At 49.5% G+C, this 27,482-nt stretch overlaps 1 protein-coding gene across 1 annotated transcript in view; it reads left to right on the top strand.

The window, feature by feature from the left end:
* LOC142570719 (putative phospholipase B-like 2) overlaps positions 1-27,482 on the top strand; it is a 243,233-nt gene that overhangs the window by 199,684 nt on the left and 16,067 nt on the right. The window contains exon 9 of the mRNA XM_075679063.1: positions 16,188-16,259. Coding sequence (XP_075535178.1) covers positions 16,188-16,259 — 72 coding nt within the window. The remainder of the gene's footprint in view (positions 1-16,187; positions 16,260-27,482) is intronic.

Below are 27,482 nucleotides of genomic sequence, written 5' to 3' on the forward strand. Positions count from 1 at the left end.
CCGTCCTTCTTTCCACGCGTGGGTGTGTCCTGCTTCCCCTGCTCGCATAACTGACCCGCATCCTTCGTTTCCGGTCATTGGCCGACAGAGCAGCGTGTAAAATCATCCTGCGCTTTTCTGTATTCACATAAACTGAGCAAACGGAGGAACAGCTACAGCCCCTCCATAACTTCAATGTGGCTGATGTTTACAGCAGAGCAACATATACTATTTGCGGCACGTTTTTTTTAATTTTTGCAAAGCTCGAGGGGTGGTTCAGGTCCCTTTAATTTCCATCTGCTTTCTCTTCTAAGGACATACTCAAATGCGTTGCGTACGTGCAGTGAAAGTAGGTGCTTGTGTTTATTTCCGTTTTATTTTGCTTGCGCACATATAATTTTGAGATTCATCGCTGCCAAATTGACCAAATCTAAACGACGAGGGCCCGAGTTTGAAACAGACGACACGCTCTACGGGCGCCGCACCGCCAGCTTCGCGCAACCGGCGGTCCCTGCCACAATAGCGCATTGACACATTAAGCGAGCTCTTGAATGTTTTCCAAGGGCCTCGGAAAACGACGCTCGGCAGGTGAGTCGGGCTCGGAAGTAGAGCAGAACACATGTGGGGACGCTATGAAGGAGAGCGGAGAGAGACTGCCAAAAAGTGAACTTGGCAACCCGGCGTGTGGTTTTCAAGATTTCTCCGGAACGAATGCATATGGCAGCGAAGGAATTGGAGTTCCTGTCTGTCTGACTCCATGGTTTCCACTGGAAAGTTGCTCAATGTCGAAGCTTTGACTCCAAGAACAAGCGCGACGACCTGTATCACAAAACAAACCGGCTTGCTGAACTCGCTGCCTTCTTTGCTGCTGCATTGCCGACTGTTGCGGTAGCAACAAGGTTTTGCAATACACTCTCCTTGACAACCTTACTAGGCGGAAGTCTCTTGCGGAAACCTCGCGACAAAGAAAAACTAAAGCCGGTTTCACGCAATGAAAGCTGTCTAAACACCGAAGCTGGTGGCCGTTTTCTATAGTTTGAATTCGTGTTTAGCGCAATTTTCATGAAATTTTGTGTCGTTGTCGTTTTCCTATATTCCAGCTTCGCTTCCGGATTGCTCACACTCTTCAGTTGCGTGAGGTTGTGATCACAACACAGTCTGTCACATACCTTCCAGCTGCGGCCGTACTCACGGTCCAGGAGTTCTCTCTTGAACGGTCTATCGGTACCTTCTGTGGGAGGAGTCCCTCTGTGTCTACGCCTCTCCTGGCGCTTGGCTTGGGTTGCCTCCTGCTGAAAGGGGGGGTTGGCTTGCCTCCATCGTGGCTTGGCTTGCGCTTCCCGTTCTCGATCCTCGGCGGTAGCGGCTTCCCTCCGCTGGCGCTTTCCTTGTGCTTCTCGCTCTCGAAGCACGGGATTTGCATGACGTTTGCGCTGTCGCTTTCGTACGAGCTGCCGCTGCCGCTCACGCCCAACGGAATCCGTGAGGCGAAAGGGCGCGCGCCGGCGAACACCTGCTTCTATACTGTCACGTGTTAGTGACGGTGAAGAAAGCAGCAATACGGTTGAATGCAAAACTAGCTTTTATTGGGCGAACCTGTACCCACACAAACGGGCTACACTTATAAAACAACGATAGTGGCGAAAACGGTCGGCGATCGTCGGAAATCTGATCAGCGGGTCAAGCGCATCGGCTTTTATAGAGCAGTCGTCGACTGTTCCAGACTAATCGTTCGGAACCGCGTGCCTTCGACAAAGTTCTACACTATTCGCGTCAGGTGATGAAATCAGATACCATAAGGTTCGGCGACAACAGACTGGGGATAGAAGCGTCGATAACTTTCCAGAAACTTCGGATAAATGCAGGCGCGTCCCACGCTGCGCGATTACATTTGTTAGGCGGCGAAACGTGGTTTCCAGATAAAGATAAGTACACGTGTCTACCCCCCTCTTAGAAAGCATCGTCCCGATGCTACAAATATAACAGAGCGAAACACAAAAGGACACTTATTAAACAGAAGTAACAAAACAACGAAAAGAAACAATTCCAAAGGTCACTTACGCGAAGCCCCAAAGTTCATTAACGCTGGTAGTACGGCTTGAGTCACACAACGTGGACTATTTCAGGTCGTGAGCGGCGCCGCTGTGATAGCGAGATGCCGTCTGGCACGACCTCATAATCCAGTGCGCCAATACGTCGGATGATCTTGTACGGTCCGAAATAGCGACGCAAAAGCTTCTCGCTCGGTCCTCGTCGGCGTATAGGGGTCCAAACCCAAACACGGTCACCGGGCTCGTACTCGACGAAGCATCGTCAGAGGTTGTAGTGTCGGCTGTCGGTCCTCTGCTGGTTCTTGATTCGCAGGCGGGCGAGCTGTCGGGCTTCTTCGGCGCGCTGGAGATAGGTAGTGACGTCAAGATTTTCCTCGTGAGTGACGTGCGGCAGCATAGCTTCAAGCGTCGTCGTCGGGTTCCTGCCGTAAACCAGCCTAAATGAGGTGATCTGTGTTGCTTCTTGCAACGCCGTGTTGTAAGCGAATGTTACGTACGGCAGCACTGCATCCCACGTCTTGTGCTCGACGTCAACGTACATTGCTAGCATGTCGGCGAGGGTCTTGTTCAGGCGCTCCGTGAGACCATTCGTCTGCGGATGGTAGGCAGTTGTCCTCCTGTGACTTGTCTGGTTGTATTGCAGAATGGCTTGCGCGAGCTCTGTTGTAAAAGCCGTTCCTGTGTCGGTGATCAGGACTTCTGGAGCACCATGTCGCAGCAGGATGTTCTCGACGAAAAATTTCGCCACTTCGGCTGCGCTGCCCTTCGGTACAGCTTTAGCTTCAGCGAAGCGGATGAGATAGTCCGTCGCCACGACGATGCACTTATTTCCGGATGTTGATGTCGGACACGGTCCTAACAAGTCTATCCCGATCAGCTGAAAAGGTCGGTAAGGAGGCTTGATCGGCTGTAGTAATCCCGCTGGCCTTGTCGGTGGTGTCTTGCGCCGCTGACAGCCTCGGCAGGTCTTGACGTAACGGGCGACATCGGCGGTTAGGTGCGGCCAGTAATACTTTTCTTGTATCCTCAATAGCGTCCGGGAGAAATCGAGGTGCCCAGCGTTCGGATCGTCATGTAGGGCGCGCAGTACTTCTGGACGCAGCGCCGACGGAACAACAAGAAGGTAGTTGGCGCGGAGTGGTGAGAAGTTCTTCACGAGTAGGTTGTTTTGAAGCGTGAACGAAGATAATCCACGCTTAAATGCCCTAGGGACAACGTCGGTGTACCCTTCCAAATACTCGACTAGGGCTTTTAGCTCCGGGTCCCCTCATTGTTGTTCGGCGAAGTCTTCCGCGCTTATTATGCCAAGGAAGGCGTCGTCATCCTTGTCATCTTGTGGCGGCGGGTCAATATGGGCGCGTGATAGGCAATCGGCATCTGAGTGTTTTCGTCCGGACTTGTATGTTAGAGTAATGTCGTATGCTTGTAGTCTGAGGCTCCACCGTGCCAGCCGTCCTGAAAGCTCCTTTAAGTTAGCTAGCCAACACAACGCGTGATGGTCGCTGACCATTTTGAATGGCCTGCCATAGAGGTAAGGCCGAAATTTCGCTGTAGCCCAAACGATGGCGAGGCATTCCTTTTCGGTTGTAGAATAATTGCCTTCCGCTCTTGACAACGACCGGCTAGAGTAAGCTATCACGTGTTCATGTCCATCTTTTCTCTGGACTAGGACGGCACCGAGGTCTAGGCTACTGGCGTCAGTGTGTATTTCGGTATCGGCGTGCTCGTCGAAGTGCGCAAGTACGGGCGGCGACTGCATGCGTCGTTTGAGTTCTTGAAATGCCTTGGCCTGCGGCGTTTCCCACTTGAACTCGACGTCACGTTTAGTTAGCTTTGTCAGCGCCTCAGCGATGCGTGACAAGTCCTTGACAAATCGCCTGTAGTAGGCACACATGCCAAGAAATCTACGCACTGCCTTCTTGTCGATGGGCTGCGGGAACTTTGCAATGGCAGCTGTCTTCTACGGGTTGGGGCGGACTCCGGACTTGCTGATGACGTGGCCTAAGAACAGAATCTCATCGTAGGCGAAGCGGCACTTTTCTGGCTTCAGAGTAAGCCCTGATGACTTGATGGCCTCTAGTACTGTTGCAAGCCGCCTAAGCTGATCGTCGAAATTTCCGGCGAAGACAACGACGTCATCCAAGTAAACGACACAGGTCTGCCACTTTACTCCTGCTAAAACAGTGTTCATCACGCGTTGGAACGTTGCAGGCGCCGAGCATAGTCCTAATGGCAAAACCTTGAACTCGTAGGGCCGTCTGGGGTGATAAAGTGGTCTTTTCGCGATCTCTTTTGTCTACTTCTATTTGCCATCAGCCAGACTTCAGGTCCATCGACGAGAAGTATTTAGCGTTGCAGAGCCGACCCAATGCGTCGTCTATCCGTGGGAGGGGGTATACGTCCTTCTTCGTGATCTTGTTCAGACGACGATAATTGACGCAGAAGCGTAGGGTTCCGTCCTTTTTCTTCACCAGGACAACAGGGGATGCCCAGGGGCTTTTCTACGGCTGGATGATGTCGTCGCGCAGCATTTCGTCGACCTGTTCTCTTATAGCTTCACGTTCTCGCGGCAAAACTCGGTAAGGGCTCTGGCGGAGTGGTCGAGCGCACTCCTCGCTGTTTATGCGGTGCTTGGCGCGACTGGTGGTTGTCGAATCCTCGATGACGTCGAAAAGCAGCCTTTGTATCGTCGGAGCAGACTTCTCAGTGGCTGTTGCCTAATCACGGGGAGACTTGGATTAATGTCGTAGTCTGGTTCGGGAACCATGGTCTTCGGGGTAGATGCGGCGGAATCCGAGAGGACAAACGCCTTACTGGTTTCCAGAATTTCCTCAATGTACGCGATCTTTGTGCGCTTGTTGATGTGCTTGAACTCCCAGCTGAAGTTTGTCAGCAACACTTCAGTTTTCCCTCCATGCAGTCGAGCGATCCCTCTTTCGACGCAAATTTCAAGGTCTAGCAGTAGACGCTGGTCGCCTTCGATGACGCCTTCTACGTCAGCGGGTGTTTCCGTGCCGACCGAAATAACAATCCTGGAGCGAGGCGGGATGCACACTTGATCTTCGAGTACACTCAAGGCGGGGTGACTACGAGGGCTCTCCGGCGGCATCGCTTTGTCTTCCCACAGCGTTATTGACTTCGACTTCAGGTTGATGATTGCGCTGTTGGTCCAGGAAGTCCATGCCGAGAATGACGTCTCGTTAACACTGTTGGAGAATAACGAAGGTGGCAGGGTAAGTCCGGTCATGAATGGTTATTCTTGCCGTGCAGATTCCATGAGGTGTCCTCCAGCGGTGCGAATTTGAGGGCCTTCCCATGCAGTCTTAACTTTCCTCAACTGGGCGGCGATGGGTACACTCATGACGGAGTAATCTGCTCCTGTGTCTACTAAGGCGGTGACAGCGTGGCCGTCGAGAAGCACGTCAAGGTCGGTGGTTCTTTGTCTTGCGTTACATTTAGGTCTTGGCGTCGCATCACGGCTGCGTCGCGTTTACCTGTGATTGGTACGTGGCGTCGTCAGGTTGTCTTTCGTCGTCGTACTCTTTGCTTGTACACTTCATCGGGACGCCGGCGTGTCGTTATGTCGTCGAAGTAGTCTATTCGGCGTCTTCGTCCGCGGCGGAGGATCTTCATCAGTTCGAGGAACAGCAACCGCACCTCCATTGGTTGCTGCTTTTAGTTTTCCGGATATGGGCTCGCTGACCGGCCCCGGGCTGGGCCCGTGTATGGTCGGCGCGGCGGCGACAGGTAGCGGCCAGGTGATGGCGAATGGGACGGTCGTCGAGGGCTCCACTGAGTAGCGGCGAGGTAGTCGGCGATGTCACGAGGGCGTTCACCTTCCCGAGGGCGCGGTGCATCGACGGCGAACCCTCGCAATCCCAGGTCGTGGTATGGGCATCGGCGGCACACATGGCCGGCTTCGCCGCAGTGTTAGCAGACCGGGCGGTGGTCGGGGGCTCGCCAAATGTCCGTCTTCCTCGCTTAGCTGCGCTGGGCGACGGGTGGGCGTGCTGGCGGCGGTGGTGGTGGACGACGTAATTGCGGCGTTACAGGGCCCTGGCGTTGTCGCGGAGGGGGACCTTGACGGCGGGCGACGGCGGCGTAGGTCATCGCTTCCGGCTGAGGTTGCGGTGATCGTGGTTGCACCTCAGCGACTCCAAGCGATCGCTGAACCTCTTCTTTGACGATTTCAGCGATTGGATCCACTTGGGACTGCGTCCTTGGGTAGAACTTCTGCAGCTCCTCCGTATGACCGCTCTAATAGTCTCGCGTAGATCTTCGGTAGCCAGTGATTGAACGCCGGCGTAGTTTGTAGAGTTAGTGCGGCGATCGAATTGCCCATTTCGGATCTCGAGTGTCTTCTCAATGTTCGTCGCCTCACGAAGAAACTCTTCGACGGTCTTCGGTGGGCTTCTTACCATTCCGGCGAAAAGTTCCTCCTTTACACCACGCATTAGTAGGCGGACTTTCTTCTCCTCGGCCATATCCGTGTCGGCGTGGCGGAAAAAACGGCTCATTTCTTCCGTAAAGATGGTAACGTTCTCGTTTGGTAGCTGCACTCGGGCGTCCAGCATAGCTTCGGCCCTTTTCTTGCGCACGACGCTTGTAAAGGTGCGCAGGAAGCCGCTACGGAACAGGTCCCACGTTGTCAAGGTCGACTCCCTGTTCTCAAACCACGTTCTGGCAGCGTCTTCTAAGGCGAAGTAGACATACCGCAGCTTGTCGTCGGAGTCCCAGTTGTTGAATGTCGCGATCCGTTCGTAGGTCTCCAGCCATGATTTCGGTTCTTCAGTCGCTGCTCCATGGAAGGTTGGTAGGTCCCGAGGTTGTTGTAGCAAAACGGGAGACGCTGGGGCAGCCATTGGGGTTGTCTTGACCACGATCTTCTTTGTAGTCTCAGGTAGAAGTCCGTGTTCTGGGGGCAGTCCTTGCAGTCTGCGGCTAGCACGCTGGTCTTGGGCGATGTTGGTTTTGTGCTCGGGCTTCGGGCTTGGATCGCGGCTTTGCGGGGGCGTTCGGTACATGAACGCACAAGCACCTCCACCAGATGTCACGTGGTAGTGACGGTGAAGAAAGCAGCAATACGGTGGAATACAAAACTAGCTTTTATTGGGCGAACCTGTGCCCACAAAAACAGGCTACACTTATAGCACAACGATAGCAGCGAACACGGTCGGCGACCGTCGGAAATCTGATCAGCGGGTCAGGCGCGTCGGCTTTTATAGAGCAGTCGTCGACTGTTCCAGACTAATCGTTCGGACCCGCGTGCCTTCCACAAAGTTCTACACCATTCGCGTCAGGTGATGAAATCAGATAACATAAGGTTCGGCGACAACAGACTGCGGATAGAAGCATCGATAACATTCCAGAAACTTCGGATACATGCAGGCGCGTCCCACGCTGTGCGATTACATTTGTTAGGCGGCGAAACATGGTTGCCTGATAAAGATAAGTACACGTGTCAATACGTACCCCTACCCTCCCCCTCCTTTGGCCTATCCCCCATAGTGGGTTTGCGCCGATAACTTGCCCACCTGCGTGACAGCGGACGGCGAAAGCTCGACTTAGAATAGCTCCGCTGTTACAAGCACTGTTAGAAGGGGAGAGGCTACGTTTCCGAGCTCGCGCATCGAGTATGCGAGCAGGCGGGTAGTGCAGATCAGTAAAACTTACAAGTCCAATGTGTGAATTTGGCTCGCGCTCACTAAACACTTGGAAATTTCACGGCCATCATCTTATGGAAGCACATTTCCGTTATTTATGCTGCTTCCATCCTTCGCACTTTTAGGCGAGCGTTCCTAGCTATATTTACCGTCTTAGCCATCTGAATCAGGCACGTACCCCGGTGGGGGACTCCGAGGGGGGGGTGCCCGGACCCCTCCCCCCAAAATTAGGTGGTAAATCCCTCCCCCCTCCCCGCCCACACAACCACTCGTCACACACATTCCTAAAGTGCTGACAAATCAATGTATTCGGCGTTCAACACTGCTGCCTCTTACAGCGAGAGCTGTATAAGACTAACCTTACATGGTTTCTTCGCCATCCGTCAACAGAAAAAATCATTATGTGGGCCGATCCTGGTGATAGAGCAAAAGGAGCCAAGCTCAATCGTGCATACCCCTGTGGGCTCGGGAAGCTGTAACGTGCCCTTCGAAATTCTCGGGGTGAGCCCACGTACGGGGAGTGCTCAACGCCTGCTTCACCTCAGCCTCGGGTCGGCCCGGCATTGCACTACTTTGGATGGACCCACCTATGCCGAGCGCTCAACAGCTGCTTCGCCTCGGCCGCTGGTGGGCCCGCTATTGCACTGCCTTCGGGATCGGCCCACGTATGGGGAATGCTTAATGCCTGCTTCACCTCTGCCGCGGGTCGGCCCGGTATTGCGCTACCGTCGGACTCACCCGCGGAGGAGGTGAAGCACTTTGCTTTTCGTTTGAGAGTTTTGACTGTCGTCAGCTCTCGCTGCCATTCCATCTTCACAGAGTGGAATGATCGCCAATATTTTCACTCCTTTTGGATGACGGTAGTTATCGGAATCTCCTAAGGTGTGAAGGCCAGTTTTCTAATCGATTGGGTGCCCGCGCGATTAACTGGAGATGAGTTCAGTTGCCACCATCTATTCAATGATCACGCGCATCGCTGTTGCTTTGTTAGTTCAACCTTCTTTGTTTAGACCGATCCAGGGACCAAGAAAGGGATTCGGTTCGTGGTCAGCTGCTGTGTATGCTCACAGAGCGAGTTGCGCTCGGAGAAATTGTCAATTGCGGTAAACTCTTCCTTTTGCTTCATTATTTTCTCGAGTGACGGCTCGCCGCGACGCTGGCAGATCCTCGGAAGCATATACTCGTGATATGGGTTAGATAAGGTGGTAAATAATATAATCTGAAACAGTGTCCATCATCAGACCCTGCAATAACCCCTAAAACCGTATGCAATATGATTGTCACCCGTTACCTCGTCTGGGCTTTCACTAATTGTACAGCGCTTGTCGTGAAAAATTGGCGATTGGAAAGAATTGTCGCAAGGAGTTGAGAAATTAAGCGATTTGCTAAGGCAGCAGCGAAGACAGCCAAGGCAACAGCCAAAAAGGAAGGAAAAGCGAAAATTCACATATTTAACTGTTGTTTGTGAAAACATTTATGGATCAACATCTCTTTATTTAAAAAGGAAGTAGAGAAAACGCCGCCAGAAGTGTAAAATAATTGCGTGGGTTTTAAATCAGGCTTCTACAGTTATCAGTCAAGTCGCCTGACGTAGCCGCTTCTCTGCTGTGCTAATGGGAGTGTTTTTCTAAACTTCCGCGGTGGGCGCAGTACGTTTAGAACTGCAGCGTCCGGCGCTATACGCGGTTGTACGGGACTGGTGACCACGCATCGTTACGCAACTTCCAAAATAACAATTCGATTCGGTTTTGACACTTAAACTGGTAGAGCCGTAAACGAGGGATCCAAAAGAACGGTGATTGTTCCGCAATCATATATATTTCTCTATTTCCAGGGCTAAATAAAAAAGAAAGCTACTAGAAGTCTTAATTTTATACCGTCGCTTGTTTACTTGTTCTTGGCAGTGTTCTTCCTGCGCTTCTGTCATGCGTAACTCCATTTGAAGTGGTTCCTTGTTTGCCATGTAAAGGAGACGTGTATCTCACAGGCGTACCTGTGAGGCAGGCCTTATTTCAATTCTCTTTTGCGGATTTACGCGTCTTTATGGTGAATGGTGGGCATTATTCACATTTGTACTAGTAAAGGTAACTCCCCCTCCCCCTCATTTCCATAGAAAGAGCTACGTTGGGTTGCCCCCCCCCAAAAAAAAAAGAAATCCTGGGTACGTGCCTGATCTGAATACTAATTCTCTGGCATAAGCATTGAAAAGGGCTGGCGCCTAATCTGCCTATTGCCTTTCCTACGGCCTTTCCTATTGCTTTTTCAACTGAGCTTTTAAATATCTGCAAAAACGTCGCACCGTTACAGCTGTCGTTACCGTACAAAACAGAACGGTAACGCGAGCATATCCATAAGCTTCCTGAGAACTGCCATAGCTCGTCTCCTAAATGACCTCCTCCCATCCATTATTTACAGCACCTCCGTCTCTTGCTCACAAACGAACGATTGAAATAGTCGGCTAGGTGTTCAACTTCGCAGAGGCAACATTTATCTTGTACAATGCAAAAAGAAATCTATGGGCACTTTGCTGAGCTAAACTGCGATAGACGAAAGCCTGTCTATGACTGCGTTTGTTACTGTTGTCTGAACTGTTCTGCGAACGGACGCGGCCATGACTGCGAACGTTGGATGCAATCACAACCATGAGGTTGCAAGGTTTGTCGCCGATGTGCGCGCAACCGCAGGCGCATGTGCCCGCTCTCCACGCGCCGACTAGCACAGCTCTACTGGCATGGCGCATCCTCTACTTGCTCCCCTCGCCGATGATCACTGCTTTCCTGCGTCCACCATGGACTGCGCCCGGACACTCGTGAACCACTAAAGGCTTGCGCCTTAATAGTTAATACAGTCAACAACTAAATCCAAATTCACGTCCACCAGCACTGTGCCCGAATAACCAGAAATTTTGACATTGTAGCGGTCATGAAGCAAGTGGTTCAACACTGAAGGTGAGAGGTCACGTTTCCGTTTCAGATGGACACAATATACCGGCAAATGGCACAATCACCAACCCAGTCGGGACCCGCATATTGTCCATGCAGTCACAGGGGTAAACTGCCACAACTCCGGCCATACTGAGCTTCTCCAGTGTCCCAGATGGGCGTAATTGCGAGTCACCTCCACGCGCGATGCTCTTGGTGCATTCGAGATGTGGTGGTACATACGACTCACCGGGACACAGACAAATGGCGAGCACTTCGGACAGTTTGCTACAGAAATCTGGTCTGGCCGCCTGCACACTATCGCTCCGAGAGCGAACTGTCGGACATGAGTGATAGTCTGGTAGTGAGGAGTCACCGCATGGAGTTGCTCTTGAATAGCTTTGGCGTTCTTCGACGCGACAGAACCCTTACGCAAGGGCACCAGCATGACTGCTACACTGCTCACGCCGCTGTGGAGAAAGAGCTCGAAAGGTAATTCATCGGGCACGAGAGAGGCTGGCTACGCGGAACGCCGCCGCCTAGGAAAGCTTCGGGTGCAGCCTCAGAGATTGCTGAAAATAAAACTGATTGAATATGAAAGAACAAGGAAGTGTAACCCAGTTACAAAAATTTGAGGAAATCTGCCCGCGCACTCTGTAGCCAACAGAAAGCAGAACACCGTTTCAGAACACCAGAATCGGGCGCCCGGAGCTTTGCACTTGTTGTGGTTGCCTCAAATCGTCGCTTGTACCCACGAGGTGGAGGGGCGACATTGTATTGATTAACATGACCACGCAATAAAATAGCAAAAAGGGGAAGAGAAATATTACAAGACAAGCATTAGGCAAGTAAATGATACAGATTTTGATAGGGTCCACACCTAAACTTGAGAAAAATTACACGCAGAATCTTCTCTGGGAGTCACCTGAAAGATGCGTGGCCATTTGCTACTAATCACCCGCTGTTTCAGCGTGTATGCTCCTGTGTTTGGTATGGAATTTTTTCAAGAAACACCGTGAAGGAATTGGGTGAACGGAGAACCGCTGGCCCAAATGTTAAGTAAGACCAGCATGCGACGACGAAGAGGCGAGTAGTAGCAATGATCTCTCATGCAATAACATGTTATGGTGCGTTTGGATAATGGCGCTGCTTCGTGGAAGATGAGCACTGACCGTTGCGTGTTTTAATACGTACGTGACGTAATTGAAAAGTGTCACGTTCGCTAGACGTTATACGTAGACGTGGTCGAAGACGCTGCCTCCTCTCGATGCGAACCATTATCAAGCGTGATCAACCGCGTACTCCAGGGGTGGCTGCCTTTGGTGCAGCCCCTTTCTTGCAAGCGATCAGGTGCGAAGACAGGTTCTTGTGATAATATATAGCGCACACAAAGACAACCTTGGTGCACATAACAGACAAGGCCCATTGTGCACAAAAAGCGAACTGCTTACATTACAATCAAAAAAGAGATTAAGTTATGATTACACATCAGAAAAACTAAAAGAAAAGTGCAGTCTTAACATGCATGAAGGAAAGGGTGGAGCCCGATAGTAGTCACATGGCTACGATCACTTACAACATTCCCTGAAAATCTTGCTTCTTAAGGCGTTTTTACTTGTCAGTCGAATCTAAGTTCTGCTTCTGGGGGCAAGACTAAATTTTCTGCTGTCAAACATTCGCGAACCCGCTTTTCACAAGTTTAGAATCAGCGAACTTATATGCTACAATGCCGTTTCAAGAATGCAAAGCATGAAGCCTGCAACTAAGAGCCTGAGACATGATTTCGTATCTAAAACCTTCATATTACAACTCATGGACACTTTTTATTTCTTCTAGTCCTGTCGCTTCTATGCAAAAAAGAAAATCTTGTCAACCAACGAATGCCCTTCGTTTGGACTATTTCTAAATAACATTGAATGTCATGCACAAAAGGATTAACTCTTGTTACCAGTAGGCCTTCGCGATAACTAAGATATCCACTCTCATACCATGCTAGGACTGTGTCGCTCAGCAAGGACGCAAGGCAAGAGCGTATGGAAACAATTTGTTCTTGGAAGTGGAACGAATCCTGGTGTGAAACGAGTGCCCAACGCATGTAGGACGAAATCAGTTAGACGAAGCGATATACTGTCATGCGGCAAGAGTTCTCGAACTTAACTGATCAGTGTTTTATTTATTTATTGTCCTGGCCTAAACAAAGATCAGCCGACATGGTAGAGAATAATAATGTCGTTCATGGCGACTGAAAGGGTAGTAGTGTATTGCGGGCACATGTGCTGCGTGCATCTGGGAAACATTTCAGGATTTCGAGGCGACCAAGGGTCACCGTTCTATAAAACAGACGAGGAATTCTGCAGAAAGGCATCCACATGTCGCTGCTATGGGCCAGTTTCAGTCTAAACTATACGAAAAGCGCACTGGTCCTCGTTGGTTTTTACTAAGCGCTCGAAACCTCCACGAGGACGTCGGTCACAAAGAGCGCAAGCCTCTCTGGGACCGGCGTCCTCGAGGAACTGGACAGTTTTTTGCGCGCTAGCGTACATGCCCCGTCTGTGAAATGGGCGAGCATATGTGAGTCCCCGCAAGGGAGGCGAGCGGCGGAGGATGAAGGCGCCTGGAGGTGGAGAGAATCGCGCAACACAGGGAACTCGCTGAGCGCGCGGTAAAGCAACGTGACATACAGGAAAATCTAGGTGTCGGTACGCAAAAGCGGGGCAAGGAGAAAGGAGGCGCAGCGCTGCGGAGGAGGAGGTTGACTTCCTCTGACAGTTGCTACTGATGCTGTGTGCATCTGCTGATCGAGAGGCCGAGCGCCGAGCGAAAGAGTAGCGACGCAAGCGGCGGCAGGCCGAACGCGTGTCGACCGACCACGAAGTCGCCGCGAAGCGCTGAGCACGACCTCTACATGTCCGGCAAAAGGCGCAGGTTTTGCGTGCTCAGGAGACTCCAGAATAGGAAGAAGGGGAAAATGAACAGTGTGAGCAGTACATTAGCAAATTGGTTGATATAATAAAGCGGGTGCATTCCATAACACTGCCTTGCTACCTTTGCTAATAACACTCTACACTTTATAAAAATTGACAAACATACAAAAAATACAGAATAAAAATTGTCTTGAAAACACCTGCTACACACACACAATCAAAGCATCTTAAAACATTATAATCGCAATGCACAAAAATGGGATAGCACCCATACGCTTAACCCGCAATCATGAAGTGAAGTGTCACTGCAACTTTTTGCCTTGGCTTGAGCTGGATGTAAGCCATTGACCTCCGTGAACTTATATTAGTGGTTGCGTCAGCGGCCTTGTCTTCCAAAATAAACACAAACTCACGTTCATTGTCAACGTGAAATAACTTACTTTCAGCTTATACTTTTTGTGCGCAAACAAACAGGGACGAAGAATAGGGGCAACACAAGGACGAGCGCTCGTCCTTGTGTTGCCCCTATTCTTCGTCCCTGTTTGTTTGCGCACAAAAAGTATAAATATGAATATGTTCCAACTAGGCCGACTCGCAGTTTTACTTTCAGCGTCGCGCCAAGTGGACGCTGACTATCTAATGTTCCTTTACCAGAGTGCAGAGGTTTAGTGCAAAAGGCAAGTAATCTCGCCGATTCTAGTTTGATCTCACCGATTGCTGCCGGCCGGCTTGGTCTTTAAATGCAGCTGTTTTAGACCACAGTACTTTAGCGCGCCTTCCTGCGTTGAGCGTCGTGGTGCTTCGCCGACGCTCTAGCGAACGAGCGACAGGTCAAACGTGAAAGCGAACGCGGAGCGCAGCGGTAGATGAACAAAGAGCGCACAGGGAGGAAAATGGAGGACGAGGCGGCAGGGAAAGGCTTGAGGAAGGAAGTGGAGAGGAGACGGCTTGCGCATGCGCCAAGTTGCTGGTGCCCGCATCATCCGCAGCCGCGTGGGCGGTCTCAGGTGTGCTTTCAGGGTATGGAAGGAGCAGGGTATCCTGAGGCGGGGAGTAAAATTGAGGAGGAGGCGGCAGGGAAAGACATGAGGAAGGAAGTGGAGGGGAGACAGCTTGCGCATGCGCCAAGTTTTCGGTGCTCTAGGCATCCGCCGCCGCGTGGGCGGTCTCAGGTGTGCTTTCAGAGTAGGGAGGGGGCAGGGTGTCCTGAGGCGGGGAGGACTACGCTCATCCGCGGCGTCAGCTGCTGAGGTGAGTACGCGGTACCAGCATGTTGACATGTGTCACTACATGTGTCACTGCACCTGCAAGGGGCGATGGCGAGCGGCTACGAGTAAGCCTCGGTGTGAATCTCCTTGGTGTGTTGTCAGAAGAAGTTCAGTTTGGCCTAGTTGGTGTTTACTGCATATCATATTGACCACAAATAAAGACGGGGACAGCGGGAGAGAACACATACATACAAAACATAACGCCCGTGTTGTTTATGTGTTCTCTCCCGCTGTCCCTGTTTTTATTTGCGGTTAATATGATATGTTGCGTGTGGTCGCCGTTGGCACTGGTGGCACGATTTCCCCGAGGTGCAGGGCCGCTCTTGTTGTTGATGCAACTAAAGAATGCGAAGAAAAGCGCAGTGCCGCGCTAGACGGGCTGTCCGGCGACGATGACTACGATATGGCCCCATAGAAGTGCGCATCGTCTGCATGGAAACAAAGCGCGCTACTCACAGCGTTCTCTTCCTAATATGAACCTATATAATCATAATACAAAATATTCACATGCGAAATGAAAGCACGTGTAGAGCTGCTATCAAATGTCGCATATGGAGTGTCCTAATCGTCGGCAAATTTTTTACAAGGGTAACCATCTCGGCGTTCGTTTTCTATAATTGCCAACGGGAAAATAGTCTTGTCCAGCCTGGGATAATTTCAATACCCTGGACACAACTTGAGAGCTTGATCCACCTTAATGAAGGTGCTGGCTCCGGTCCCAGAACAATCACATGTTCACTCACTTTCTTATTTGTCCTAGTTCTCGGTATCGTGAGCTTTAGTTGTCACCTAACGAACTTCAGAACAGCCAAAGCGAAGCTATCCGTCCAAATGATCGCGTCTGTTGTTGTCTATTTCTGAGACATTTACGGACCTTATTAGAATTCACCTTTAATAAGCTATGTGCCTTGTTCGCTCCCATTATTCTAGTGAAGCTGATTACATAAAAAGCAGATGTCACTGCTGGCAGAATCGCTATCACGTTATTGATGACGTATTTCATCAAAGCAAAAATATGAAGTCAGAATGTTGAATAAAATCTACAAAAATTGTTAGACATGATAGTTTTGCAGAAACCGGCAAGGTGGAGAGACGTAATAAATGGAGGACAAGGCAATGGGTGTCTGGGTTTCTTTTGTAGCAATTGCTACGATTGGGTGGATGCCTAATTTTCCCTTTAATAAAAGTTTGTTAGTTCAGTCGTTTATGCGCATTCTCGGGGTCGCTCTCAGTGCATTGGCGGTGCTTTAATAGACGCCTTTAAGCATGGGTGCCCTCGTGCTTATCCATTTCACAGTCGCTATATTGTTGCCGGGGTTTATCTGCTGCAAAAATATAGCTATTCTGTTGTTGCACGTGTTCTCTCTTTGTTTCCGTTCAGGGGTGTGATGGAAAGTGCGGACATCACCACAGTTTTGCAGAAACAGGGCTACTGGGCCAGCTACAATGAAGCGTGAGTACAAAGGATGGTTATTGATTGAATGCCTTACACGGGAGCATTTTATTGCGAGGTACTGTTTGCAAACTTCAGGCCCTTTGAATGTATATATCTAGCCTCCTACGTCGTGATGACATCGTGGTCATTTAGTCAACTGGGTATATATGAGAATAGGCATCATGGCATGCGGGTGGCATGACATGCATGCGTATATTGCATGAATAACATGTCATGCCATCAATGCCGTGACCTATTTGTCATTGCACGTATGTGATGTCATAAATGGCAGATGCCGTTGTGGTCATTTCTTGACCTGAATGTACGTCAGAATCTCAATGATACGCATGTGTCACCTGACATGGATGACATGAATGGCGAGATGTGCATGCGCATTGTATGTCAGGGCACCACTGACATCATATGCTTGTCATGAAATCTATGTCGTGACTTAAATGAAATGAAGGATACGATGCCATGGTGGTTGTTCCTTTAATATATCAGTACACGAATTACAGGACATGCGTGCATGGTCTGACATGAAGGACATGACTAGAATGCGGTCACACGAATGACATCCATGTCATGTCATGAATTACATGACAGTGCACAACTGAAAAGACTTGTATGAGATGTCAGTCTTGTCATGTCATGCAATCATGTCTTGTAACACATATGATTATACATATCCAGGAAGGAAACGACCACAGCTTCATCAACGCATGTCTGTTATGTCATCTATGTGATGTGTGTCATGTCATTCATGTCATGGATATCCTAATCCATATATTGGCAAAAACAGGCCTTACAAGAATGACATTTATGTCATGGCATAAAGACCTGTCATGAATGAGATGACATTATTAGATTAAACGACATGAGATGGATTTTTTAACTGGGTCTATTCTTCATATGCCTCTTAGGGTATGCATGCTTCAGATGAATGATGTGTTATGACATGCATGCTATATGGTATCACACCATGTATCTATGTACAGCCATGACAAGAATACCACATATTGATATCCGGGGTGCACGCTTACATGGTTTCACATTATTACCATGAGAAGAACTGATGCCGACCCAGTTGATCAATTTGTTGACTAACTTGGGTCAAAGGCTGTATGCTCGTGTTAACGATGACATCATGGCAATAGCATCGTCATTCAGGCTTCATAATCCGGCTCTCGCCTCTGAGTCTCCCGTGCTACCTGCGCTTGAGCTAGGTGGCACGCGTAAGAAAATCCCAGCTTCTGGGCAGCACAACACCGAGTAGTGGTTGCATCCATTCAAGCATCGATTTGAAAGCAAATTACCCAGGTGGGTTGACTTTCGAACGGTGGACTGCGACGCGCCGCCTCCTTGTTCCTCCCGAAGATCGTACCGAATTTGCAGGGCCCTTCTCGTCGTTAGCAGGCTGCTTAATGAAACAACGAGACCCGCTTTTTCCTGGTGCGCATAGTATCCCAGTATGACGAAGCTGTACCTAATCGCACTACGTGAGCGCCCTCACGGCTCGGCCAAGGCGAGCAGTGCACCACATAACTCATCCGAATGGCTATGAGAGGACACGGTTGTGCTACAGTTCCGCCAGCAAGTCACCCGCTTCAGTGCTCTATGTGATGCCGCATGCTGCCGTCCGTGAGAATTTAGTTTTTGCGTTTCTTCCTCATCTCGAACTGCCATGCGGCTTGTTCGAATGAAATTGGGCGTTCTTAGAAATCTTGCCATCGTCGTAACCGTCACTGTCATCTTGCTGCTGTCGTCGCACATGCACGCTCTCGCGTTAATTCTATTTCAGCGTACTCGCGCCACACAGATATACTTGATTTACATAAACATTGATTTACTTTTCTTCCACCTGATAACATTTTGCGGAACGCAAACAAGGCTGCATAGCAAGGTGCCTGGAAAACGCTTCACATAACATCGATTCCCACTGTGCGTGGGCTCTGCACAATATTTTTTTTTTGTGTGTGTAACCCATGATACTTTCCGTCGCTCGTTGCTGCCGGCAGCTTCTTCTCGGGAAACCTCAACACAGAACAGCGCGTGAGAAATATGCATGGATAAATGTGTGAAATGGTGTTGTCATCCGTTGTATGAAAGAAACACGTGCGTCAAACATGCGCCTTACAGGTTGGCCTATGAACGGATGAGCCCTGAACGAATAATAAAGCGACATACAAGAGGCAACGGTATACCGCAAAACATAGCAGATGCTCAGCTTGACTGAATTATCCAAGCAATGCGCGAAGCCTGCCGTGGCAGAAGATTGCTCACGGGTAAAGAGAAACGTGAACGCAACTTGAAGAAAATCACAACGCTTAGCAGCGGCGAAAGCGTTTAGATTGGGGCGAATGTTTGCGCAGTAACCTTAGGTCCTACTGCAGCCGAAATGTCAGGCTCAGCATTGCAGAACGTCGGCGATAGGTCAGGAACACTTTTAGAGGGCTCATGCTAAACAGAGCACACACGGTAAACAGCAGGAATGAGCTGTGTAACGACAGTTATCCACATCTGCTAAATGCTACTTTGTGGTCCACTTCATCGAGGACCAGTTTTGTAATGTGCATGGCGTGTCTCATAGACTATTGATTTGTTGCGACGTAGCAGTGGTCTTTGACCATCACTAGGTAAAGCCTTTTTGAAAGGAATGTGGTCAAGCCAATGATTTGCTTAACCTGCAAAGCTTCGTTGAGCTAAGGTAAAATAACACTCCTGTATTATGTCGAATTCTCCTACTCTGATTCGAAAAGCTCCTTTCGCTGAACAATGTTTTCCACGACTTCATTTACATCCCGATTCGTTCCTGAAGATCAAGCGTCTCATGCATGAGAGGAAGTTTCATATCACGTGACACATCTCCAGATCCTAAAAACACCAAAAAAGCTTCAGTTTACATAGATTCCAACAAGTATGTCGGATCTTCTGTGTAATTATTTTTCAGTTTACGAAATCAGAATTGATATCTCCGAAGGCAGAATAAGTTCACGATACAGTTAGCAGTCTCTCAGAAAACTGAACTGCATCAAAAAGGAGGGGGAGCGAGAAAAATTGAGGAGGATAGTTTAGAACGATTGCGCGAACTGTAATAGTGTGACAGAACTCAATACGAATTGAAGGTATGTGCTCACAACATCTGTTTTAACGGGAACCTTAACATCTACATGATGGCGTTATCGATGTCGCAGCTCAACGAAGTCAGTTACTACACGTCACATGGTAGCATTAAAGGAGAAGTGAAGGCATGGGAGAGAACAAAAGGGGTGTGAATATTGAGTACACTCATTTGTTTGCGCTAACTCGCACAAGTTTTATTACACGTTGAAAACACATATGACAATTCGCAGTCCTTGTTACAAATCATACACTGTTTCTCGTCAAGGTACAATTAGATAGCGCCTCAATGCGTTGTCTTTCTCAACACGTTGCTAAGTTTTGCGGAGTTGGCGCTGTCCGCATTCGTGGGCCGATTGCGGAATACTGCAGTATCCAGTTGCCATGTGTATGTCCCGCTGTGTAAGCGCCACTGGTTATGTCGTCACTGGCTGGGTGTACACCATCGCCGTCACGCCTACGTCGTCATACAGTCGTCGTATCGCCATCTCGTACCATCGTCTTGATACAATCATCGTTATACAGTCGTCGTCATAACGTCTTCATCATTCTATCAACGTCATTCCACCGTAATCATGCTGTCATCATTCCATCGTGATTTTATATCAACACTTAAGCACACTGTTGGCCCTCAGACCGTTTCAAAGATTCGTTACAGTAAAAATATTAGTACGAATTACTCGTACAATATAGAAAGTACGCAATTCAACTTCTATTTACAAGTATTGCACAGTAATGCAATGGTACATCGCTGAAACTACTATGTCAATTTTACACAATTTAAGAGCAAATCAAGTTCTACAGTACCGCAATCAGAACATAAATATTTAGTTAGCACAACGTGAGCATGGAGAAATAATATGAACCCGCGTGGTTGCTCAGTGGCTACGGTGTTGGGCTGCTGAGCACGAAGTCGCGGGATCGAATCCCGGCCACGGCGGCCTCATTTCGATGGGGGCGAAATGCGAGAACATCCGTTTACTTAGATTTAGGTTCACTGTTAAAAAACACCAGGTGGTCGAAATTTCCGGAGTCCTCCACTACGGCATGCCTCATAATCGGAAAGTGGTTTTGGCACGTTAAACCCCATAATTTAAATAATATGAGCTTTGTAAAGGAATCGGTTCATGAAATTGAACGGTGCTATCAGTACATCAATTTTTAATTAAGACAACATGGACACGGAAAATGATGTCAGCTTTGTGTACCAGACTGCAAAAGAAAATTCCTTGAGCTGCTTCTCAAAGTTTTCTAGAGAGCTACTTCGGACAAGAGATAATGACAATAAATCCATTGTCGAGATTTTTTTAATGACTGCATGTACACTGATACGCTGTTCAGGTACCTAAAACGTATATTCATTTATCCTTTTCAGTATTCTTTGTCGGTGCTGTGTTAAGTATTCTGTTGTAGCTATGTTTATTTTTGACAGCAAGTTACATAATTTTAGCTTAGCCAGTTGTCGACGATCTGCTGACGTGGGATGTTCTAATAGACGCAACATTTCTGATACTGACTCTGTTAAGGAGTATATTCAATGACTTAATCTAGTGTGCCTCCTCATTGGATCTACTCCATTTCGGAGGGGTCCCATAAATTGCTTGCGTATTGAAAAGTTGGCCGTGCATGCGTAAGGCACGCTGTTTAACCGCGCTGGCAGTAAGATTCAATTTCCGCCTTAGGTACCGCAACTTTTTTTCGCTGCTAAGAGAGTGTGTTTAATATGCCTCTTACATTTTAAATTTGTTGATACATTTACATCTGTCTTTAATTGCGCCAACTTTGAGAGAGGGGTAGAGCCTACAGTAAAACTGTGAATGAGCACGCCTTTACTCTTATTTGTCACACGTAGAGCAACAGTTTTGGACTGATTTGTCTCCATTTTCGATGTAGCGTACCACTCACTACCGACTGCCAGTGTCATGAATGCTTTCGGGTCATTTGCCTTTTTAATAACCTTCTAAATTAAGCAGTCACCTGCAAAAAGTGGCACTGTCATGCTTAGGTGAATGCTACTTGTATTATCACATATATAATATAAAGATCATGTTGAACCTAAGAAAGAACCTTGCGGAATTCCTATAGTAACATGTAATTGATCAGCTTTGTAACTGATTACTTCCACATGATGTGTTCATCCTGTCAGGTACGCGCTTATCCACTGTAGAATGATATATTTTACGCAAAGATACACAAATTTTTTATTCAGGCTGTGTAATATTGTCACAGGCTTCTGAAAATTCTAGGCATATTGCATAAATCTGGCTTCTGTTAATTAAAGCATGCGTAAAGTCGCCGACAGTTTAAAAAAGTTGTGTTGTTGTAGAGGGATTTTGACGGAATCCGTGCTGATTGAGAGGAGTGCTTTTGTGCCTTCAGTGTATGTATAGATAGGTTTGGATATAATGTGTTCCAAAAGCGTAGAGCAAACGCAAGCCAATGAAATTGGGCGGTAGTTCTCGACTTTTTGTCGTTGTCCAGATTTGTGGGTCGGCTCAACTCTTGTCGTGAGCCAGTCTTCTGGAACTTGTTAGAGGGAACTTGTTAGACGTCGGTAGACGGCTCCCACAATAAAATACATTCTGGCTAGTTTAATATTGCACCAAATACTTTCGGGATTTGCAATTCCTTCCTTTAGCATAGCATTCATATTTTGTTTGAGTATTGGTACGTGTGAAACGACACAAACGAACGAGGCTATTTACAGGTTCTTTACGCTGGAGCCAGAGAGCCAGGCCGAGCCTCGCTCGCGCTAAGAGCTGCGACCAACTTCATCTTCGCTCTCGCGGCGGCCCGTCTCTTGAGCGTCGCTCGGTGATATCGTAATACTATCCCCCCGGTGGCAAAAGCGCCGTCACGGTACTCCTAAATATCCAAGGCGCGTGGAGAGTTGCACGACTTGAGTCGGGCGACGTGGACAATGTGACTGGCTGTCACAGCGGAGTACGCAGTGGTTGTGTCTAGAACGATTTCATAGGTGACATCGGTCACTTAGCGGAGCACGCAATATAGTCCTGTGTAACAGGAAAGCAGTTTTTCACAAAGGCCAACTTTACGCGATGGTGACCAAAGCAAAACAAGGCTTCTGGGCACAAAATGGACGTCACGGTGACGGAGGTCGTAGCGTTGCTTCTGTTTGTCTTGAGACACTGGTACACGAGCGCGCGCAAGTTGGCGAGCATAGTCAGCATGGGCGACTGCATGACGGGTGACAGCTACTTGAAGCTGTGGCGGCCGGAACCACAGTGTCCAGTGGTTGCGTCGGTTCTCGGCCATACAAGAGGTAAATCGGGGAAAAGCCACTAGTTTCGAGACGGGAGGAGTTGTACGCAAAAGTAATGTAAGGTAGAACGAGGTCCCAGTCACCGTAGTCGTCTGAAACATATTTGGATTGCATGTCTGTAAAGGTGTGGTTGAAACGCTCAGTGAGGCCGTTCGTTTGGGGGTTGTAGGAGGTGGTAAACTTACGCTGTATTGAGCAGGTGCGCATGATGTCGTCAGTGACTTTGGCCAAACACGTACGGCCATGGTCTGTTAGCAATTGACACGGAGCACCATGCGCAAATATTATATCATGTAGGAGGAAGTCCGCTACATCAGTTGCGCAGCTGGTCGGAAGAGCGCGGGTTACGGCGTAGCGGGTCGCGCAGTCCACCGCGAGTGCGACCCACTTGTTTCCTGATGTAGATTCCGGAAATCTGCCGTGAAGGTCTAAGCCAACACGATGGAAGGGCTCGGCAGGAATGTCGAGCGGCTGCAGGTAACCAGAGGGGAGCTGGGAAGGCTTCTTGTGTCGTTGGCAAAGTTCACAAGCGCCAACTTAGCATCGTACGGAACGGGCAAGGCCCGGCCAGAAAAAAAAACGGTGACGTACGCGGTCATAGGTTCGAGATAAGCCGAGGTGTACTGCCGCTTGTGCGCCGTGAAGCTCTTCCAGAACGCTGGAGTGGATGTGTTTAGGTATTACAAGTAGGAACTCACAGCCGTCGGGGTGAAGGTTAAGACGGTATAGGATACCTTCGCGGAGGACGAAGAGGTGTTGAGCAGCATCAGCCGGAGAGTGCTCAAAACGGTCTATGAGTGCTCTGATGTAGGTGTCACGGCGGTGCTCGTCGGCGAAATGAAGCAGCTGTGATACAGAGAATACGTAAGAAGCACTGGCAATATTGGAGGAGTCAGAGTCGTCAACAGGGTAACGCGATAAGCTGTCAGCGTCTTGGTGCAGGCGGCCAGACTTGTACACCGCGTAATACGAAAATTCTTGTAGCCTCAAAGCCCACCGACCAAGCTGGCCTGTAGGATCTTTTAGCGATGAGAGCCAGCAGAGTGCATGATGGTCAGTGACTACGGAAAAAGCGTGACCGTAAAGGTAAGGACGGAACTTCGTAACCACCCAGACAACACCAAGGCATTCTCATTCCGTAATGAAATAGTTGCGCTCCGATGGTGCTAGGAGGCGGCTAGCATAAGCAATAACGCGATCCTGGCCACGCTGACGCTAGGGTAAGACGGCACCTACGCCATGACCAGTGGCATCTGTACGCAATTCTGTAGGGGCATCAGGGTGGAAGTGGGCGAGAATGGGTGGTGAGATTAAAAGAGTGACGAGACGTGAGAACGCGGCGGCTTCTGCAGTACCCATCAAGAATTGTACGCCTTTCTTCAAAAAAGATTAGTTCGGGTCTAGCAACTGTCGAAAAATCTGGAACAAAACGACGAAAGTACGAGCATAGCCCTACAAGACTTCCAACGTCTTCAGGTGTCTTCCGAACCGGAAACTCTGACAGCGCGAGTTTTGTGGGGATCATGCTGTACTCCGGAAGCGTCAACTAGATAGCCCAGAAAAGTAATTTGGTGGTGGCCAAAACCACATTTGGACGAGTTAAGTTGCAGCTTCGCCTTTCGAAATATATCAAGTATAGTTGTTAGACGCTCAAGGTGAGTGTCGAACGTTGGCGAGAGGACGATGACGTCGTCGACGTAGCAGACGCATGTGGGCCATTCGAAACCTCGGAGCAAGGAGTTCATTTTACGCTCAAAGGTGGCAGGGCGTTGCATAATCCATACGGCATTACTTTAATTTGGTATAGACCATCAGGTGTGATGAACGCAGTTTTTTCTTTGTCCATATCGTCAACAGCAATCTACCAGTAACCAGAGCGAAGATCATTAGAAGAGAAATAGCTAGAACCGTACAGGCAGTCAAGGGCGTCGTCTACGTGGGAGCGGGTAGACGTCCTTCTTAGTAATGTTGTTCAGATGACGGTAGTCTACACAGAAGCGCCGCGTGCCGTCCTTCTTAACCAACACCACAGGTGACACCCAGGGACACGAAGAAGGCTCAATGATATTTTTATCTAGCATTTTGTTCACTTCACTTTGAATTACTCGGGGTTCCGACGCAGAAGCTCGATACGGTCGTCGGTGAATAGGCGTAGCATCGTCAGTAAGAATCCGATGCTTGACCGCGAGCGTCTGGCCTAAAGGGCGATCGTCGAAGTCGAAAATATCTCGGTAGGATGATAATACCTTGCAAAGGCCTTCAGCCTGCGCAGAGGACAGGTCCGTCGCAACCATTTTCTTTATGTTGGGATCGGCGCCCGACGCTTGTACGAGGGGCTTACTGAGCTCGCGTTAACCATCGGCAGATAACGCTCCCACGTGATCGTCGCCGAGACAGTCAACGGTGGCAAGGCAATGACCTTGCGGTAGAATCTGCTTTGCCAATCCAAAGTTAAAGACAGGCATGCGAGTGCTGTTCACAGTAATAGTAAGTATACTGCGAGGCACGTTAACGTCATACTGTAGTGGAATGTCGGGCAGGCGAGTGGCGAGGTACTCGCCATCAGGAATTGGTGGTGAAGACAACAGTTCAATATAGGCTATTGATTTTGGCTGCAGACGAAGAAATCCGGTGGGGCGTAAGCGGCATTGGGGTGCCTCAGAAGGTTCTGTGAGGATCGGCAATTCAAGGGGAAGGGTACTGGAAGAGCAGTCAATAAGAGCAGAATGCGCGGAGAGAAAATCCACGCCTAGAATGAGGTCTTGGGGGCAATGAGCAATTACAGTGAAGAGGACAGGAGTGGTGGCGGCCGGCGATGCTGACACGTGCCGTACACATGCAGATGATAGGCAGAGTACCGCCATCCGCAACACCGACGACGCGTGCCGGCGCTGGGGTGAGGAGCTCGTTCAGTCGTGGTCGGAAGGGGGCACTCATAATAGAAAGATGTGCTACTGTATCGACGAATGCCGTGACAGGATAGCCGTCAACATCAAGAAGGTTTTGTTCCGTAGGTAAGCCGAGCAGAGGATTTGAGGGCAGGGTCGACAACGCAGCTTCACCTCCAAAAGCTGCAGTGCCTAGTTTTCCGGCTGGATCCGGGATCCGGGAGCGGCTGTAGTGAAGGTATAGTGAAGCATCAGCGGCAGTACGTTCATCGCGGGTGGTATGGGAAACAGAAGGTCCAAAGGTGCGGGAATAAGCAGCGGCGTATGTCCGAGGATGTGGTGGCCATCGGCTGCGACAGTGATGAATAACGTGGCCGATGCGAAAGTAGTGGAAGCAGATCGGTCTGTCATCAGGGGTGCGCTATTCGGACGGGTTGCGGCGAGATGTGACAGAAAAGGACTGCCGGGGACGAGGAGGGCCGGTAGAGAACTGGGGAACGCTGGGTTGAGACGTGGAATACAGTGAGTTCAGACCCATGTTCTGAAATTCTTGTCTGACGACGGCCTGAATCATCGCAATGGTGGTTGCTGGGGGATCGGGAGGCGTCGCGGAGAAAGCTGGCGAACAGGTGGCCTCGAGTTCACGGCGAAGAATACGGGTGACGTCGTCACAGGTGGTGTTCTGACGCGGTCGACCCTCACGTGTCGATGTAGCAGCAGTGTTGGGTAGCCGCGTGATACGGTGTGTGATACGGCGGCTCTTAGCTTGTTCAAGACGACGGCATTCTTTTATGATGGCGCCGATAGTCGACACGTTGCCGAAAACAAGCAAATTGAAAGCGTCGTCGGCGATGCCTTTTAGCACTTTATCTGCTTCGGAAATATAATCTTCAGCATTGCGGCATAGAGCTAAGACGTCGAGGAAACGTACGGCTCTGTAGATGACTGAACACGAGACGCAAGAGCCTTTCTCGCGGCAACCTTGCGCCCAAAGTGGTCGCCGAACAGTTCCTGTAGCTTTTATTTGAAACTGTCCCAACTGGTTATGTCGTCTTTATGCGTTTGGTGCCACCGAGATAAAAGATGACATTGGCGAGCATAATCATTGGGTCCCACCTGTTATTAGCAGTGGCGTGTTCATACAGCTGGATCCATTCGTCAACGTCCTGTCCCTCCAGGCCAGATAACACATGAGTGTCGCGATGTGGGGCAACCGTGATGATTGGAGCAGTCGGACAAGCCGAAGCCGCTGGAAACGCGTGCTCGTCACCGGGAGGCATGGTGAGATGCTCGATGTGTGGACCACTTGGCAGATCCGTGGCGAGGACGGGGATCGCTGACCTCCACCAGAATGTTACGTGTGAAAAGACACAGGCGAAAGAGATCATTACAGCTCATTTACACTGGAACCTGACGCCCAGGCCGACCCTGGCTCGCCCTAAGAGCTGCGACCAACTTCATCTTCGTTCTCGCGGCGGCCCGTCTCTTGAGCATCGCTCGATCATATCGTAATAGTATTATGCTACTCACCCTTTCGGAACGCGGTCTTTCCTAAATGTTTTGCAGCCGGGTGGTGCAATTTGGCTGTGGTGTATTTCGGGTCGCAGCCATATTTCTGTTACAGTAGTTATGCGCGGGTCATAGCTGGCCAAGATATACTCCAAGGCACAAATTTTATTCACGGCACTTCGGAAACTTACATTTAGTAAGCGAACTTTCATTTCGGCGGTGATCCTTTCTTTTCGTGGTTGAGCTTAACTCGGCTGTTTTTATTGTAGTCCGGAAGTAAACGTGTGTGTACCACCTTATCGTAGCTAAGATGCATGCGCTGTCCCGCCTCCCTTTCCTCTTTTCCAGACTGTCATAATAACTTGAGCTTTAGCTAAAGTTTCCTTGCAGAAGTCGCCGCCTACCGATACGAGGGTACACATGAGTGTTGTGCAATTTTTA

Source organism: Dermacentor variabilis, chromosome 2 (assembly GCF_050947875.1).
Source record: "Dermacentor variabilis isolate Ectoservices chromosome 2, ASM5094787v1, whole genome shotgun sequence".
NCBI classification, from domain to species: Eukaryota; Metazoa; Arthropoda; class Arachnida; order Ixodida; family Ixodidae; genus Dermacentor; species Dermacentor variabilis.